An 18720-nucleotide genomic window follows, 5' to 3' on the forward strand; every position below is an offset into this window, starting at 1 on the left:
CTATATAACAACGTCTCATACCTGTTTTATACCTGTACTCTGCCTGTTTCTATATAACGTCTCATACCTGTTTTATACCTGTACTCTGCCTGTTTCTACAACAACGTCTCATACCTGTTTTATACCTGTACTCTGCCTGTTTCTATAACAACGTCTCATACCTGTTTTATACCTGTACTCTGCCTGTTTCTATAACAACAACGTCTCATACCTGTTTTATACCTGTACTTTGCCTGTTTCTATAACAACGTCTCATACCTGTTTTATACCTGTACTCTGCCTGTTTCTCTATAACAACGTCTCATACCTGTTTTATACCTGTACTCTGCCTGTTTCTATATAACAACGTCTCATACCTGTTTTATACCTGTACTCTGCCTGTTTCTATAACAACGTCTCATACCTGTTTTATACCTGTACTCTGCCTGTTTCTATAACAACGTCTCATACCTGTTTTATACCTGTACTCTGCCTGTTTCTATAACAACGTCTCATACCTGTTTTATACCTGTACTCTGCCTGTTTCTATATAACGTCTCATACCTGTTTTATACCTGTACTCTGCCTGTTTCTATAGTAACAATGTCTCATACCTGTTTTATACCTGTACTCTGTCTGTTTCTATATAACAACAACGTCTCCTACCTGTTTTATACCTGTACTCTGCCTGTTTCTATATAACAACGTCTCATACCTGTACTCTGCCTGTTTCTATACAACAACGTCTCATACCTGTTTTATACCTGTACTCTGCCTGTTTCTATATAACGTCTCATACCTGTTTTATACCTGTACTCTGCCTGTTTCTATATAACAACGTCTCATACCTGTTTTATACCTGTACTCTGCCTGTTTCTATAACAACGTCTCATACCTGTTTTATACCTGTACTCTGCCTGTTTCTATATAACAACGTCTCATACCTGTTTTATACCTGTACTCTGCCTGTTTCTATAACAACGTCTCATACCTGTTTTATACCTGTACTCTGCCTGTTTCTATAACAACAACGTCTCATACCTGTTTTATACCTGTACTCTGCCTGTTTCTATATAACAACGTCTCATACCTGTTTTATACCTGTACTCTGCCTGTTTCTATATAACAACGTCTCATACCTGTTTTATACCTGTACTCTGCCTGTTTCTATATAACAACGTCTCATACCTGTTTTATACCTGTACTCTGCCTGTTTCTATATAACAACGTCTCATACCTGTTTTATACCTGTACTCTGCCTGTTTCTATAACAACGTCTCATACCTGTTTTATACCTGTACTCTGCCTGTTTCTATAACAACAACGTCTCATACCTGTTTTATACCTGTACTCTGCCTGTTTCTATATAACAACGTCTCATACCTGTTTTATACCTGTACTCTGCCTGTTTCTATAACAACGTCTCATACCTGTTTTATACCTGTACTCTGCCTGTTTCTATATAACAACGTCTCATACCTGTTTTATACCTGTACTCTGCCTGTTTCTATAACAACGTCTCATACCTGTTTTATACCTGTACTCTGCCTGTTTCTATAACAACGTCTCATACCTGTTTTATACCTGTACTCTGCCTGTTTCTATAACAACGTCTCATACCTGTTTTATACCTGTACTCTGCCTGTTTCTATAACAACGTCTCATACCTGTTTTATACCTGTACTCTGCCTGTTTCTATATAACGTCTCATACCTGTTTTATACCTGTACTCTGCCTGTTTCTATAGTAACAATGTCTCATACCTGTTTTATACCTGTACTCTGTCTGTTTCTATATAACAACAACGTCTCCTACCTGTTTTATACCTGTACTCTGCCTGTTTCTATATAACAACGTCTCATACCTGTTTTATACCTGTACTCTGCCTGTTTCTATAACAACAACGTCTCATACCTGTTTTATACCTGTACTCTGCCTGTTTCTATAGTAACAATGTCTCATACCTGTTTTATACCTGTACTCTGCCTGTTTCTATATAACAACGTCTCATACCTGTTTTATACCTGTACTCTGCCTGTTTCTATATAACAACGTCTCATACCTGTTTTATACCTGTACTCTGCCTGTTTCTATAACAACGTCTCATACCTGTTTTATACCTGTACTCTGCCTGTTTCTATAGTAACAATGTCTCATACCTGTTTTATACCTGTACTCTGCCTGTTTCTATATAACAACGTCTCATACCTGTTTTATACCTGTACTCTGCCTGTTTCTATAACAACGTCTCATACCTGTTTTATACCTGTACTCTGCCTGTTTCTATATAACAACGTCTCATACCTGTTTTATACCTGTACTCTGCCTGTTTCTATATAACAACGTCTCATACCTGTTTTATACCTGTACTCTGCCTGTTTCTATAACAACGTCTCATACCTGTTTTATACCTGTACTCTGCCTGTTTCTATAACAACAACGTCTCATACCTGTTTTATACCTGTACTCTGCCTGTTTCTATAGTAACAATGTCTCATACCTGTTTTATACCTGTACTCTGCCTGTTTCTATATAACAACGTCTCATACCTGTTTTATACCTGTACTCTGCCTGTTTCTATATAACAACGTCTCCTACCTGTTTTATACCTGTACTCTGCCTGTTTCTATAACAACAACGTCTCATACCTGTTTCATACCTGTACTCTGCCTGTTTCTATAACAACGTCTCATACCTGTTTTATACCTGTACTCTGCCTGTTTCTATATAACAACGTCTCATACCTGTTTTATACCTGTACTCTGTCTGTTTCTATATAACAACGTCTCATACCTGTTTTATACCTGTACTCTGCCTGTTTCTATATAACAACGTCTCATACCTGTTTTATACCTGTACTCTGCCTGTTTCTATAACAACAACGTCTCATACCTGTTTTATACCTGTACTCTGCCTGTTTCTATATAACAACGTCTCATACCTGTTTTATACCTGTACTCTGCCTGTTTCTATAACAACGTCTCATACCTGTTTTATACCTGTACTCTGCCTGTTTCTATAACAACGTCTCATACCTGTTTCATGGCGGTCTCTCCGATCTTGTCCGAGTGTTTCCTGATGCTCTCCAGGAAGTCCTTGAGGTCGGACATGGAGATATCCTTAATGTCCTCTCTGAGCTTGGGCAGGTTCTCCGCCATGATCTGACAGAAGCGGTAGCGGCTGACCCGCGGGATGTACACCTTCTCCAGCTGCTCCATGGTCTTCAACGCTGCATAGTATCTGGAACACACAGATCCCTCCACATCTCATCCCTCCTCTCTGAGTCTGGTTGGCTTTCATACTGTTACTGTACAAACGGTTCAGCATAGTATCTGGAACACACGGACCCCTCCACCGTCACATCTCATCCCTCCTCTCTAAGTCTGGTTGGCTTTCATACTGTTACTGTACAAACGGTTCAGCATAGTATCTGGAACACACGGACCCCTCCACCGTCACATCTCATCCCTCCTCTCTAAGTCTGGTTGGCTTTCATACTGTTACTGTACAAACGGTTCAGCATAGTATCTGGAACACACGGACCCCTCCACCGTCACATCTCATCCCTCCTCTCTAAGTCTGGTTGGCTTTCATACTGTTACTGTACAAACGGTTCAGCATAGTATCTGGAACACACAGATCCCTCCACATCTCATCCCTCCTCTCTAAGTCTGGTTGGCTTTCATACTGTTACTGTACAAACGGTTCAGCATAGTATCTGGAACACACGGATCCCTCCACCGTCACATCTCATCCCTTGTCACGTTCCTGACCTGTTGTCTGTTATTTTTGTATGTGTTTAGTTGGTCAGGACGTGAGTTGGGGTGGGCATTCTATGTTTTGTGTTTCTATGTTTAGGTCATTGGTAATTAGCCTTATATGGTTCTCAATCAGGGACAGGTGTTTGACGTTTCCTCTGATTGAGAACCATATAAAGGTAGGCTGTTCACACTGTTTGTTTGTGGGTGGTTGTCTTCCGTGTGTATTGTATGTTCGTACCACACGGGACTGTAGCGTTTTTGGTTTGTAGTCTATACCTGTTCGTGCGTTCTTCGTGTTTTATGTAAGTTCTCTATTTCAGGTCTGTCTTCGTTCGTTTTGTTTTTTTGTAATTATTCCAAGTGTTGTTTCGTGTTCGTCTTTGTGGTTTAATAAATTCATAATGTTTTCAAAACCTGCTGCATTTTGGTCGGATCCCTACTCCTCCTCTTCGGACGAAGAGGAGGAGAACAAGCGTTACATCCCTCCTCTCTAAGTCTGGTTGGCTTTCATACTGTTACTGTACAAACGGTTCACTCTGCTGACCGAGGGTTTTATCACTGAAAACACTGCTGTATCTGTTAAGGATGATTAGACGACGGAGGACCAATGAATACTGTATCGGTTTATAAGCTTGAAAGAGGGAAATGTCTACTAGTTGAAATATATTGGATGTGGCGCCATACAGTAGATACAGTCTTAGTGTTGCAGAGAAAATTATTGTTTATGCGAAAGGCCTGGGCTGGGAGGTGTTGACTGTGTGTTCAGTGTTAGTATGTCCTGCCCAGTGTGTGTGTGTGTAGGTGTGTGTTCAGTGTTACTATGTCCTGCCCAGTGTGTGTGTAGGTGTGTGTTCAGTGTTAGTATGTCCTGTCCAGTGTGTGTGTAGGTGTGTGTTCAGTGTTAGTATGTCCTGTCCAGTGTGTGTGTGTGTGTAGGTGTGTGTGTGTAGGTGTGTGTTCAGTGTTAGTATGTCCTGTCCAGTGTGTGTTCAGTGTTAGTATGTCCTGTCCAGTGTGTGTGTGTGTGTGTGTGTGTGTGTGTGTGTGTGTGTGTTCAGTGTTAGTATGTCCTGTCCAGTGTGTGTGTGTGTGTGTGTGTGTGTGTGTGGGTGTGTGTTCAGTGTTAGTATGTCCTGTCCAGTGTGTGTGTGTGTGTGTGTGTGTGTGTGTGTGTTCAGTGCTAGTATGTCCTGTCCAGTGTGTGTGTGTGTGTGTGTGTTCAGTGCTAGTATGTCCTGTCCAGTGTGTGTGTGTGTGTGTGTGTGTGTGTGTTCAGTGCTAGTATGTCCTGTCCAGTGTGCCCTCTGCCTAGTGAGTTAGTTGTTCCATGTGAACCGTAGTTCATTCCCAGTGTGATCAGGCCGTGTCCCAGGCTGGTCATTAGTGAGGAGACACAGAGAAACACTGGCAGAACTGGCTTCATTGGATCCGAGCCATAGAGATAGAGGACACACCTGCCATAAAACACTATTTCTGCAGTAGTTAACTGGGTGGCATTTTCTATGGGTTGATGAGGGATCACAGAGGGGCCAGTCAGTGAATTATACACCTGAGCAAACACTCCAGCGGGCGGCGCTAGAGGCCCGTCCACTCCAGCGGGCGGCGCTAGAGGCCCGTCCACTCCAGCGGGCGGCGCTAGAGGCCCGTTCACTCCAGCGGGCGGCGCTAGAGGCCCGTCCACTCCAGCGGGCGGCGCTAGAGGCCCGTCCACTCCAGCGGGCGGCGCTAGAGGCCTACCCATGTTCAGTTTGTCTACCGTCAATAAACGTATAGAAGAAGAAAGCGGTCTACTTATAGATTTCCCTCAATGATGTCACAGAAGCGATCGATGGCAAAGCGAGGATGTCTCTTTCCAACTCTGGGACCGGCGCCTGCGACAGCAACGTTGTCTAGACCAGCGCTGTGCTGTGAAGAAGGGCGGACACACACACACAAGGTCAACTGTCCTGCGTTCGTATGGTGACCTCTCCCCTATGATGTGTTACGACTGATTAAAACAGACGTTAAGCGACGGGTCATTACTGTCAGGATCAGCGTGAGCGTCACTTCCCCTCTGCTTGGTTCCATTGAAATAGTGTCTATTTACAGTTTCCGTTAATTCACATTTCTGTGAACGGTTCATAATTCTGTGAAGATAGCTCGCCTTTTGTTTGTGAGCTATATTGAGCCAGAGAGGGTTTTCTAGGAAAGCGTTAGGGTCTTAAAGTTCAAAGCACCGTGTTATCTAGAGAGAGGGACTTTATGGTTATATATATTGCGGTGGAGTAACATTGAGGACAACAACAATGAACAGAGTGAGGAGAGTAAGGAAGTTCACTTACCTTTTGGATTCAAGCTGCTCCTTCAATTTACTATACATTCCTAGGACTGCAAAAGGGGGAAAAAAGGAGAGAGGTAGCTTTTAGAACAGAGAGGGGAGAGGTAGCTTTTAGAACAGAGAGGGGAGAGGTAGCTTTTAGAACAGAGAGGGGAGAAGTAGCTTTTAGAACAGAGAGGGGAGAGGTAGTTTTTAGAACAGAGAGGGGAGAGGGGAGAGGTAGCTTTTAGAACAGAGAGGGGAGAGAGGAGAGGTAGCTTTTAGAACAGAGAGGGGAGAGGTAGCTTTTAGAACAGAGAGGGGAGAGGTAGTTTTTAGAACAGAGAGGGGAGAGGGGAGAGGTAGCTTTTAGAACAGAGAGGGGAGAGAGGAGAGGTAGCTTTTAGAACAGAGAGGGGAGAGGTAGCTTTTAGAACAGAGAGGGGAGAGGTAGCTTTTAGAACAGAGAGGGGAGAGGTAGCTTTTAGAACAGAGAGGGGAGAGGTAGCTTTCAGAACAGAGAGAGGGGAGGTAGCTTTAAGAACAGAGAGGGGAGAGGTAGCTTTTAGGACAGAGAGGGGAGAGGTAGCTTTTAGAACAGAGAGGGGAGAGGTAGCTTTTAGAACAGAGAGGGGAGAGGTAGCTTTTAGAACAGAGAGGGGAGAGGTAGCTTTTAGAACAGAGAGGGGAGAGGTAGCTTTTAGAACAGAGAGGGGAGAGGTAGCTTTTAGAATAGAGAGGGGAGAGAGCGATTTGGAAACAGAGAGGGGAGATTTAGCTTTTAGAACAGAGAGGGGAGAGGTGGCTTTTAGAACAGAGAGGGGAGAGGTGGCTTTTAGAACAGAGAGGGGAGAGGTGGCTTTTAGAACAGAGAGGGGAGAGGTAGCTTTTAGAACAGAGAGGGGAGAGGTAGCTTTTAGAACAGAGAGGGGAGAGGTAGCTTTTAGAACAGAGAGGGGAGAGGTAGCTTTTAGAACAGAGAGGGGAGAGGTAGCTTTTAGAACAGAGAGGGGAGAGGTAGCTTTTAGAACAGAGAGGGGAGAGGTAGCTTTTAGAACAGAGAGGGGAGAGGTAGCTTTTAGAATAGAGAGGGGAGAGATAGCTTTTAGGACAGAGAGGGGAGAGATAGCTTTTAGGACAGAGAGGGGAGAGATGGCTTTTAGGACAGAGAGGGGAGAGGTGGCTTTTAGAACAGAGAGGGGAGAGGTAGCTTTTAGGACAGAGAGGGGAGAGGTAGCTTTAGAACAGAGAGGGGAGAGGTAGCTTTTAGAACAGAGAGGGGAGAGGTAGCTTTTAGGACAGAGAGGGGAGAGGTAGCTTTTAGAACAGAGAGGGGAGAGGTAGCTTTTAGAACAGAGAGGGGAGAGGTAGCTTTTAGGACAGAGGTAGCTTTTAGAACAGAAAGGGGAGAGGTAGCTTTTAGAACAGAGAAAGGAGAGGTAGCTTTTAGAACAGAAAGAATAGGTAGCTTTCAGAACAGAGAGGGGAGAGGTAGCTTTCAGAACAGAAAGAAAAGGTAGCGTTTTAGAACACACAATGTTATTAGATGTTATATTATATCTCACTAGGTAAACACAGCTGTAGTCATGTTATATCTCACCAGGTAAACACAGCTGTAGTCATGTTATATTATATCTCACCAGGTAAACACAGCTGTAGTCATGTTATATCTCACCAGGTAAACACAGCTGTAGTCATGTTATATTATATCTCACCAGGTAAACACAGCTGTAGTCATGTTATATTATATCTCACCAGGTAAACAGCTATAGTCATATTATATCTCACCAGGTAAACACAGCTGTAGTCATGTTATGTTATATCTCACCAGGTAAACACAGCTGTAGTCATGTTATGTTATATCTCACCAGGTAAACACAGCTGTAGTCATGTTATATCTCACCAGGTAAACACAGCTGTAGTCATGTTATATCTCACCAGGTAAACACAGCTGTAGTCATGTTATATTATATCTCACCAGGTAAACACAGCTGTAGTCATGTTATATCTCACCAGGTAAACACAGCTGTAGTCATGTTATATCTCACCAGGTAAACACAGCTGTAGTCATGTTATGTTATATCTCACCAGGTAAACACAGCTGTAGTCATGTTATATTATATCTCACCAGGTAAACACAGCTGTAGTCATGTTATATTATATCTCACCAGGTAAACACAGCTGTAGTCATGTTATACCTCACCAGGTAAACACAGCTGTAGTCATGTTATATCTCACCAGGTAAACACAGCTGTAGTCACGTTATATTATATCTCACCAGGTAAACACAGCTGTAGTCATGTTATATTATATCACACCAGGTATACACAGCTGTAGTCATGTTATGTTATATCTCACCAGGTAAACACAGCTGTAGTCACGTTATGTTATATCTCACCAGGTAAACACAGCTGTAGTCATGTTATATTATATCTCACCAGGTAAACACAGCTGTAGTCATGTTATATTATATCTCACCAGGTAAACACAGCTGTAGTCATGTTATATTATATCTCACCAGGTAAACACAGCTGTAGTCATGTTTTATTATATCTCACCAGGTAAACACAGCTGTAGTCATGTTATATTATATCTCACCAGGTAAACACAGCTGTAGTCATGTTATATTATATCTCACCAGGTAAACACAGCTGTAGTCATGTTATATTATATCTCACCAGGTAAACACAGCTGTAGTCATGTTATGTTATATCTCACCAGGTAAACACAGCTGTAGTCATGTTATATTATATCTCACCAGGTATACACAGCTGTAGTCATGTTATATTATATCTCACCAGGTAAACACAGCTGTAGTCATGTTATATTATATCTCACCAGGTAAACACAGCTGTAGTCATGTTATATTATATCTCACCAGGTAAACACAGCTGTAGTCATGTTATATCTCACCAGGTAAACACAGCTGTAGTCATGTTATATTATATCTCACCAGGTAAACACAGCTGTAGTCATGTTATATCTCACCAGGTAAACACAGCTGTAGTCATGTTATATTATATCACACCAGGTAAACACAGCTGTAGTCATGTTATATTATATCTCACCAGGTAAACACAGCTGTAGTCATGTTATATTATATCTCACCAGGTAAACACAGCTGTAGTCATGTTATATCTCACCAGGTAAACACAGCTGTAGTCATGTTATATTATATCTCACCAGGTAAACACAGCTGTAGTCATGTTATATTATATCTCACCAGGTAAACACAGCTGTAGTCATGTTATATTATATCTCACCAGGTATACACAGCTGTAGTCATGTTATATTATATCTCACCAGGTAAACACAGCTGTAGTCATGTTATATTATATCTCACCAGGTAAACACAGCTGTAGTCATGTTATATCTCACCAGGTAAACACAGCTGTAGTCATGTTATATTATATCTCACCAGGTAAACACAGCTGTAGTCATGTTATATTATATCTCACCAGGTAAACACAGCTGTAGTCATGTTATATTATATCTCACCAGGTATACACAGCTGTAGTCATGTTATATTATATCTCACCAGGTAAACACAGCTGTAGTCATGTTATATTATATCTCACCAGGTATACACAGCTGTAGTCATGTTATATCTCACCAGGTAAACACAGCTGTAGTCATGTTATATCTCACCAGGTAAACACAGCTGTAGTCATGTTATATCTCACCAGGTAAACACAGCTGTAGTCATGTTATATCTCACCAGGTAAACACAGCTGTAGTCATGTTATATTATATCTCACCAGGTAAACACAGCTGTAGTCATGTTATATTATATCTCACCAGGTATACACAGCTGTAGTCATGTTATATTATATCTCACCAGGTAAACACAGCTGTAGTCATGTTATATTATATCTCACCAGGTAAACACAGCTGTAGTCATGTTATATCTCACCAGGTAAACACAGCTGTAGTCATGTTATATTATATCTCACCAGGTAAACACAGCTGTAGTCATGTTATATTATATCTCACCAGGTAAACACAGCTGTAGTCATGTTATATTATATCTCACCAGGTATACACAGCTGTAGTCATGTTATATTATATCTCACCAGGTAAACACAGCTGTAGTCATGTTATATTATATCTCACCAGGTATACACAGCTGTAGTCATGTTATATCTCACCAGGTAAACACAGCTGTAGTCATGTTATATCTCACCAGGTAAACACAGCTGTAGTCATGTTATATCTCACCAGGTAAACACAGCTGTAGTCATGTTATATCTCACCAGGTAAACACAGCTGTAGTCTCTCCACAGTGGTAGCCATGTTCCTCTGCTGTATCCGACAGCGAATCACCTCTTCTGTTTGGGCTGTGACCTTACATAAGAGAGGTCAAACGAGTTAAGAACTCCCCAATTACCCAGAGAGGTCAGTCAGAGGTGCTTCCTGTCTCAATCTGTACCCGTCAGTCCTCTAACTGACCACAGGCAACAGCGACACAGGGACGAAGACTCCTACCTCTCTGCCGGCGTCTTGCAGTCTTCTGTTGGTGTCGGTAACCTGGCCCTTAAAAAAAAAAAAAGATCACTATTGTCAGACAAATAAAGTGTTAGACAACTTCCTGTCGTAGACAACTTCCTGTCGTAGCTGTTCACCTTGTAATCAGACCCACCTCCACGAGGGCACAGGGACAAAGGCTAATTCTGATTCAATCTGCAACGGGAACTTGAACTGTTGGTCGGCCATGGAAGCTTTTATGCGGCGTAAAAGCTTATGACAGTCCTTTGCCCAACAGATTCTGTGACAAAACTTGTCAATTCTACATTGAGGATGTTTGAACTCTTACTTGTCTCTACAGGTCTTGTCAAACAAATTCAATTCAATGACCCAATTGACCAGTGGGGTCCTTCCCTGATAACCTCAATGAGCTCTATGTGCCAATTCATTGTCGACAGTGAAAAAACGCCACGGTATCTTCTAGGTAATTAAACATTGGGTTTCAGAGCTGAATACAAAACAATCACTGGCTGGTTGATTCACAGAGTGGAGGGATCCGGCGGGGTCAGCAGGCCCGGCGGTAACTCGGCCTGAGTAGGGCGCTGCGGGTGCAGCGGGACAGTAGGGACTAGACCCGACCACAGAGAGAGGTTCCCACATCGCGTCTCATTAGCTCATGGTAATAAGGAAGCCATTTATTCTGCGGTTAATTTAAAAAAAAAGTCTAATTAATCTCTGGGAGAAAGATGGCCAGTGAGCTAGTTGATCTGCTGTGGTACCTGCTGCCCTGTTCTCTGGGAGAAAGATGGCCAGTGAGCTAGTTGATCTGCTGTGGTACCTGCTGCCCTGTTCTGTGGGAGAAAGATGGCCAGTGAGCTAGTTGATCTGCTGTGGTACCTGCTGCCCTGTTCTCTGGGAGAAAGATGGCCAGTGAGCTAGTTGATCTGCTGTGGTACCTGCTGCCCTGTTCTGTGGGAGAAAGATGGCCAGTGAGATAGTTGATCTGCTGTGGTACCTGCTGCCCTGTTCTGTGGGAGAAAGATGGCCAGTGAGCTAGTTGATCTGCTGTGGTACCTGCTGCCCTGTTCTCTGGGAGAAAGATGGCCAGTGAGCTAGTTGATCTGCTGTGGTACCTGCTGCCCTGTTCTCTGGGAGAAAGATGGCCAGTGAGCTAGTTGATCTGCTGTGGTACCTGCTGCCCTGTTCTGTGGGAGAAAGATGGTCAGTGAGCTAGTTGATCTACTGTGGTACCTGCTGCCCTGTTCTCTGGGAGAAAGATGGCCAGTGAGCTAGTTGATCTGCTGTGGTACCTGCTGCCCTGTTCTCTGGGAGAAAGATGGCCAGTGAGCTAGTTGATCTGCTGTGGTACCTGCTGCCCTGTTCTCTGGGAGAAAGATGGTCAGTGAGCTAGTTGATCTGCTGTGGTACCTGCTGCCCTGTTCTGTGGGGGAAAGATGGTCAGTGAGCTAGTTGATCTACTGTGGTACCTGCTGCCCTGTTCTCTGGGAGAAAGATGGCCAGTGAGCTAGTTGATCTGCTGTGGTACCTGCTGCCCTGTTCTCTGGGAGAAAGATGGCCAGTGAGCTAGTTGATCTGCTGTGGTACCTGCTGCCCTGTTCTCTGGGAGAAAGATGGCCAGTGAGCTAGTTGATCTGCTGTGGTACCTGCTGCCCTGTTCTCTGGGAGAAAGATGGCCAGTGAGCTAGTTGATCTGCTGTGGTACCTGCTGCCCTGTTCTCTGGGAGAAAGATGGCCAGTGAGCTAGTTGATCTGCTGTGGTACCTGCTGCCCTGTTCTGTGGGAGAAAGATGGCCAGTGAGCTAGTTGATCTGCTATGGTACCTGCTGCCCTGTTCTCTGGGAGAAAGATGGCCAGTGAGCTAGTTGATCTGCTGTGGTACCTGCTGCCCTGTTCTGTGGGAGAAAGATGGCCAGTGAGCTAGTTGATCTGCTGTGGTACCTGCTGCCCTGTTCTCTGGGAGAAAGATGGCCAGTGAGCTAGTTGATCTGCTGTGGTACCTGCTGCCCTGTTCTCTGGGAGAAAGATGGCCAGTGAGCTAGTTGATCTGCTGTGGTACCTGCTGCCCTGTTCTCTGGGAGAAAGATGGCCAGTGAGCTAGTTGATCTGCTGTGGTACCTGCTGCCCTGTTCTCTGGGAGAAAGATGGCCAGTGAGCTAGTTGATCTGCTGTGGTACCTGCTGCCCTGTTCTGTGGGAGAAAGATGGCCAGTGAGCTAGTTGATCTGCTGTGGTACCTGCTGCCCTGTTCTCTGGGAGAAAGATGGCCAGTGAGCTAGTTGATCTACTGTGGTACCTGCTGCCCTGTTCTGTGGGAGAAAGATGGCCAGTGAGCTAGTTGATCTGCTGTGGTACCTGCTGCCCTGTTCTGTGGGAGAAAGATGGCCAGTGAGCTAGTTGATCTGCTGTGGTACCTGCTGCCCTGTTCTCTGGGAGAAAGATGGCCAGTGAGCTAGTTGATCTGCTGTGGTACCTGCTGCCCTGTTCTGTGGGAGAAAGATGGCCAGTGAGCTAGTTGATCTGCTATGGTACCTGCTGCCCTGTTCTCTGGGAGAAAGATGGCCAGTGAGCTAGTTGATCTGCTGTGGTACCTGCTGCCCTGTTCTCTGGGAGAAAGATGGCCAGTGAGCTAGTTGATCTGCTGTGGTACCTGCTGCCCTGTTCTGTGGGAGAAAGATGGCCAGTGAGCTAGTTGATCTGCTGTGGTACCTGCTGCCCTGTTCTCTGGGAGAAAGATGGCCAGTGAGCTAGTTGATCTGCTGTGGTACCTGCTGCCCTGTTCTCTGGGAGAAAGATGGCCAGTGAGCTAGTTGATCTGCTGTGGTACCTGCTGCCCTGTTCTCTGGGAGAAAGATGGCCAGTGAGCTAGTTGATCTGCTGTGGTACCTGCTGCCCTGTTCTCTGGGAGAAAGATGGTCAGTGAGCTAGTTGATCTGCTGTGGTACCTGCTGCCCTGTTCTCTGGGAGAAAGATGGCCAGTGAGCTAGTTGATCTGCTGTGGTACCTGCTGCCCTGTTCTCTGGGAGAAAGATGGCCAGTGAGCTAGTTGATCTGCTGTGGTACCTGCTGCCCTGTTCTGTGGGAGAAAGATGGCCAGTGAGCTAGTTGATCTGCTGTGGTACCTGCTGCCCTGTTATCTGAACATGCTTCATATACTGGCTAATGATTGGGCCAGTTCCAACCTTGGGGTCGACCAATCAGACCAACTCATCTAAAGACCACTTTCAGCTGGGGAAAGAGAGTTAAAGAGAGCAGGGCTGGGGGAGCCGACCGACTCAGTCCCTCCGGGGGAAACCTTCCCTGGGAACTGGTGAGAGAGGGCTACTATCCCTGGTTGAACAGAGAGGTAGACTAGATTAATATCCCTGGTTGAACAGAGGTAGACTAGATTAATCCACTACTATCCCTGGTTGAACAGAGGTAGACTAGATTAATATCCCTGGTTGAACAGAGAGGTAGACTAGATTAATATCCCTGGTTGAACAGAGAGGTAGACTAGATTAATATCCCTAGTTGAACAGAGAGGTAGACTAGATTAATATCCCTGGTTGAACAGAGAGGTAGACTAGATTAATATCCCTGGTTGAACAGAGAGGTAGACTAGATTAATATCCCTGGTTGAACAGAGAGGTAGACTAGATTAATATCCCTGGTTGAACAGAGAGGTAGACTAGATTAATATCCCTGGTTGAACAGAGAGGTAGACTAGATTAATATCCCTGGTTGAACAGAGAGGTAGACTAGATTAATATCACTGGTTGAACAGAGGTAGACTAGATTAATATCCCTGGTTGAACAGAGAGGTAGACTAGATTAATATCCCTGGTTGAACAGAGAGGTAGACTAGATTAATATCCCTGGTTGAACAGAGAGGTAGACTAGATTAATATCCCTGGTTGAACAGAGAGGTAGACTAGATTAATATCCCTGGTTGAACAGAGAGGTAGACTAGATTAATATCCCTGGTTGAACAGAGAGGTAGACTAGATTAATATCCCTGGTTGAACAGAGAGGTAGACTAGATTAATATCCCTGGTTGAACAGAGAGGTAGACTAGATTAATCCACTACTATCCCTGGTTGAACAGAGAGGTAGACTAGATTAATATCCCTGGTTGAACAGAGAGGTAGACTAGATTAATATCCCTGGTTGAACAGAGAGGTAGACTAGATTAATATCCCTGGTTGAACAGAGAGGTAGACTAGATTAATATCCCTGGTTGAACAGAGAGGTAGACTAGATTAATATCCCTGGTTGAACAGAGGTAGACTAGATTAATCCACTACTATCCCTGGTTGAACAGAGAGGTAGACTAGATTAATATCCCTGGTTGAACAGAGAGGTAGACTAGATTAATATCCCTGGTTGAACAGAGGTAGACTAGATTAATCCACTACTATCCCTGGTTGAACAGAGAGGTAGACTAGATTAATATCTCTGGTTGAACAGAGAGGTAGACTAGATTAATATCTCTGGTTGAACAGAGAGGTAGACTAGATTAATATCTCTGGTTGAACAGAGAGGTAGACTAGATTAATCCACTACTATCCCTGGTTGAACAGAGAGGTAGACTAGATTAATATCCCTGGTTGAACAGAGGTAGACTAGATTAATCCACTACTATCCCTGGTTGAACAGAGAGGTAGACTAGATTAATATCTCTGGTTGAACAGAGAGGTAGACTAGATTAATCCACTACTATCCCTGGTTGAACAGAGAGGTAGACTAGATTAATATCCCTGGTTGAACAGAGAGGTAGACTAGATTAATATCCCTGGTTGAACAGAGAGGTAGACTAGATTAATATCCCTGGTTGAACAGAGAGGTAGACTAGATTAATATCCCTGGTTGAACAGAGAGGTAGACTAGATTAATATCCCTGGTTGAACAGAGGTAGACTAGATTAATATCCCTGGTTGAACAGAGGTAGACTAGATTAATCCACTAATATTCCTGGTTGAACATAGAGGTAGACTAGATTAATATCCCTGGTTGAACAGAGGTAGACTAGATTAATCCACTAATATCCCTGGTTGAACAGAGGTAGACTAGATTAATATCCCTGGTTGAACAGAGAGGTAGACTAGATTAATATCCCTGGTTGAACAGAGGTAGACTAGATTAATCCACTACTATCCCTGGTTGAACAGAGGTAGACTAGATTAATCCACTACTATCCCTGGTTGAACAGAGGTAGACTAGATTAATCCACTAATATCCCTGGTTGAACAGAGGTAGACTAGATTAATCCACTACTATCCCTGGTTGAACAGAGGTAGACTAGATTAATATCCCTGGTTGAACAGAGAGGTAGACTAGATTAATCCACTACTATCCCTGGTTGAACAGAGGTAGACTAGATTAATATCCCTGGTTGAACAGAGGTAGACTAGATTAATATCCCTGGTTGAACAGAGGTAGACTAGATTAATCCACTAATATTCCTGGTTGAACATAGAGGTAGACTAGATTAATATCCCTGGTTGAACAGAGGTAGACTAGATTAATCCACTAATATTCCTGGTTGAACAGAGAGGTAGACTAGATTAATATCCCTGGTTGAACAGAGGTAGACTAGATTAATCCACTAATATCCCTGGTTGAACAGAGGTAGACTAGATTAATATCCCTGGTTGAACAGAGGTAGACTAGATTAATCCACTACTATCCCTGGTTGAACAGAGGTAGACTAGATTAATCCACTACTATCCCTGGTTGAACAGAGGTAGACTAGATTAATCCACTAATATCCCTGGTTGAACAGAGGTAGACTAGATTAATCCACTACTATCCCTGGTTGAACAGAGAGGTAGACTAGATTAATATCCCTGGTTGAACAGAGAGGTAGACTAGATTAATCCACTAATATCCCTGGTTGAACAGAGAGGTAGACTAGATTAATATCCCTGGTTGAACATAGAGGTAGACTAGATTAATATCCCTGGTTGAACAGAGAGGTAGACTAGATTAATATCCCTGGTTGAACAGAGAGGTAGACTAGATTAATATCCCTGGTTGAACAGAGGTAGACTAGATTAATATCCCTGGTTGAACAGAGAGGTAGACTAGATTAATATCCCTGGTTGAACAGAGAGGTAGACTAGATTAATATCCCTGGTTGAACAGAGAGGTAGACTAGATTAATATCCCTGGTTGAACAGAGAGGTAGACTAGATTAATATCCCTAGTTGAACAGAGGTAGACTAGATTAATATCCCTGGTTGAACAGAGAGGTAGACTAGATTAATATCCCTGGTTGAACAGAGAGGTAGACTAGATTAATATCCCTGGTTGAACAGAGAGGTAGACTAGATTAATATCCCTGGTTGAACAGAGAGGTAGACTAGATTAATATCCCTGGTTGAACAGAGAGGTAGACTAGATTAATATCCCTGGTTGAACAGAGAGGTAGACTAGATTAATATCCCTGGTTGAACAGAGAGGTAGACTAGATTAATATCCCTAGTTGAACAGAGAGGTAGACTAGATTAATATCCCTGGTTGAACAGAGAGGTAGACTAGATTAATATCCCTGGTTGAACAGAGAGGTAGACTAGATTAATATCCCTGGTTGAACAGAGAGGTAGACTAGATTAATATCCCTGGTTGAACAGAGAGGTAGACTAGATTAATATCCCTGGTTGAACAGAGAGGTAGACTAGATTAATATCCCTGGTTGAACAGAGAGGTAGACTAGATTAATATCCCTGGTTGAACAGAGAGGTAGACTAGATTAATATCCCTGGTTGAACAGAGAGGTAGACTAGATTAATATCCCTGGTTGAACAGAGGTAGACTAGATTAATATCCCTGGTTGAACAGAGAGGTAGACTAGATTAATATCCCTGGTTGAACAGAGGTAGACTAGATTAATCCACTACTATCCCTGGTTGAACAGAGAGGTAGACTAGATTAATATCCCTGGTTGAACAGAGAGGTAGACTAGATTAATATCCCTGGTTGAACAGAGGTAGACTAGATTAATCCACTACTATCCCTGGTTGAACAGAGAGGTAGACTAGATTAATATCCCTGGTTGAACAGAGAGGTAGACTAGATTAATATCCCTGGTTGAACAGAGAGGTAGACTAGATTAATATCCCTGGTTGAACAGAGAGGTAGACTAGATTAATATCCCTGGTTGAACAGAGAGGTAGACTAGATTAATATCCCTGGTTGAACAGAGGTAGACTAGATTAATCCACTAATATTCCTGGTTGAACATAGAGGTAGACTAGATTAATATCCCTGGTTGAACAGAGGTAGACTAGATTAATATCCCTGGTTGAACAGAGAGGTAGACTAGATTAATATCCCTGGTTGAACAGAGAGGTAGACTAGATTAATATCCCTGGTTGAACAGAGAGGTAGACTAGATTAATATCCCTGGTTGAACATAGAGGTAGACTAGATTAATATCCCTGGTTGAACAGAGGTAGACTAGATTAATCCACTAATATTCCTGGTTGAACAGAGAGGTAGACTAGATTAATATCCCTGGTTGAACAGAGGTAGACTAGATTAATCCACTAATATCCCTGGTTGAACAGAGGTAGACTAGATTAATATCCCTGGTTGAACAGAGGTAGACTAGATTAATCCACTACTATCCCTGGTTGAACAGAGGTAGACTAGATTAATCCACTACTATCCCTGGTTGAACAGAGGTAGACTAGATTAATCCACTAATATCCCTGGTTGAACAGAGGTAGACTAGATTAATCCACTACTATCCCTGGTTGAACAGAGAGGTAGACTAGATTAATATCCCTGGTTGAACAGAGAGGTAGACTAGATTAATCCACTAATATCCCTGGTTGAACAGAGAGGTAGACTAGATTAATATCCCTGGTTGAACATAGAGGTAGACTAGATTAATATCCCTGGTTGAACAGAGAGGTAGACTAGATTAATATCCCTGGTTGAACAGAGAGGTAGACTAGATTAATATCCCTGGTTGAACAGAGGTAGACTAGATTAATATCCCTGGTTGAACAGAGAGGTAGACTAGATTAATATCCCTGGTTGAACAGAGAGGTAGACTAGATTAATATCCCTGGTTGAACAGAGAGGTAGACTAGATTAATATCCCTGGTTGAACAGAGAGGTAGACTAGATTAATATCCCTAGTTGAACAGAGGTAGACTAGATTAATATCCCTGGTTGAACAGAGAGGTAGACTAGATTAATATCCCTGGTTGAA

At 43.2% G+C, this 18720-nt stretch overlaps 1 protein-coding gene and 1 long non-coding RNA gene across 11 annotated transcripts in view; both read right to left on the bottom strand.

Moving 5' to 3' along the window:
• LOC129865185 (exocyst complex component 6-like) overlaps positions 1-18720 on the bottom strand; it is a 183471-nt gene that overhangs the window by 99400 nt on the left and 65351 nt on the right. For all 8 annotated transcript variants that reach the window (XM_055937738.1, XM_055937791.1, XM_055937773.1 and 5 more), the window contains exons 3-6: positions 10522-10569; positions 10290-10380; positions 6062-6107; positions 3015-3219 (exon numbers count right to left, since the gene is read on the bottom strand). In XM_055937738.1, coding sequence (XP_055793713.1) covers positions 3015-3219; positions 6062-6107; positions 10290-10380; positions 10522-10569 — 390 coding nt within the window. The remainder of the gene's footprint in view (positions 1-3014; positions 3220-6061; positions 6108-10289; positions 10381-10521; positions 10570-18720) is intronic.
• On the bottom strand, positions 16-3008 carry LOC129865220 (uncharacterized). 3 transcript variants are annotated; one of them, XR_008761331.1, is made up of 4 exons: positions 2773-3008; positions 971-2528; positions 162-778; positions 16-67 (listed from the first exon to the last, which is right to left on the bottom strand). It is a non-coding gene; the product is annotated as an uncharacterized LOC129865220 (long non-coding RNA). The 3 variants fall into 3 exon arrangements; XR_008761330.1 differs by having other exon boundaries at positions 498-778; positions 971-3008; XR_008761329.1 differs by having other exon boundaries at positions 971-3008.

The sequence above is a fragment of the Salvelinus fontinalis genome, chromosome 1, assembly GCF_029448725.1.
Source record: "Salvelinus fontinalis isolate EN_2023a chromosome 1, ASM2944872v1, whole genome shotgun sequence".
Lineage (NCBI taxonomy): Eukaryota > Metazoa > Chordata > Actinopteri > Salmoniformes > Salmonidae > Salvelinus > Salvelinus fontinalis.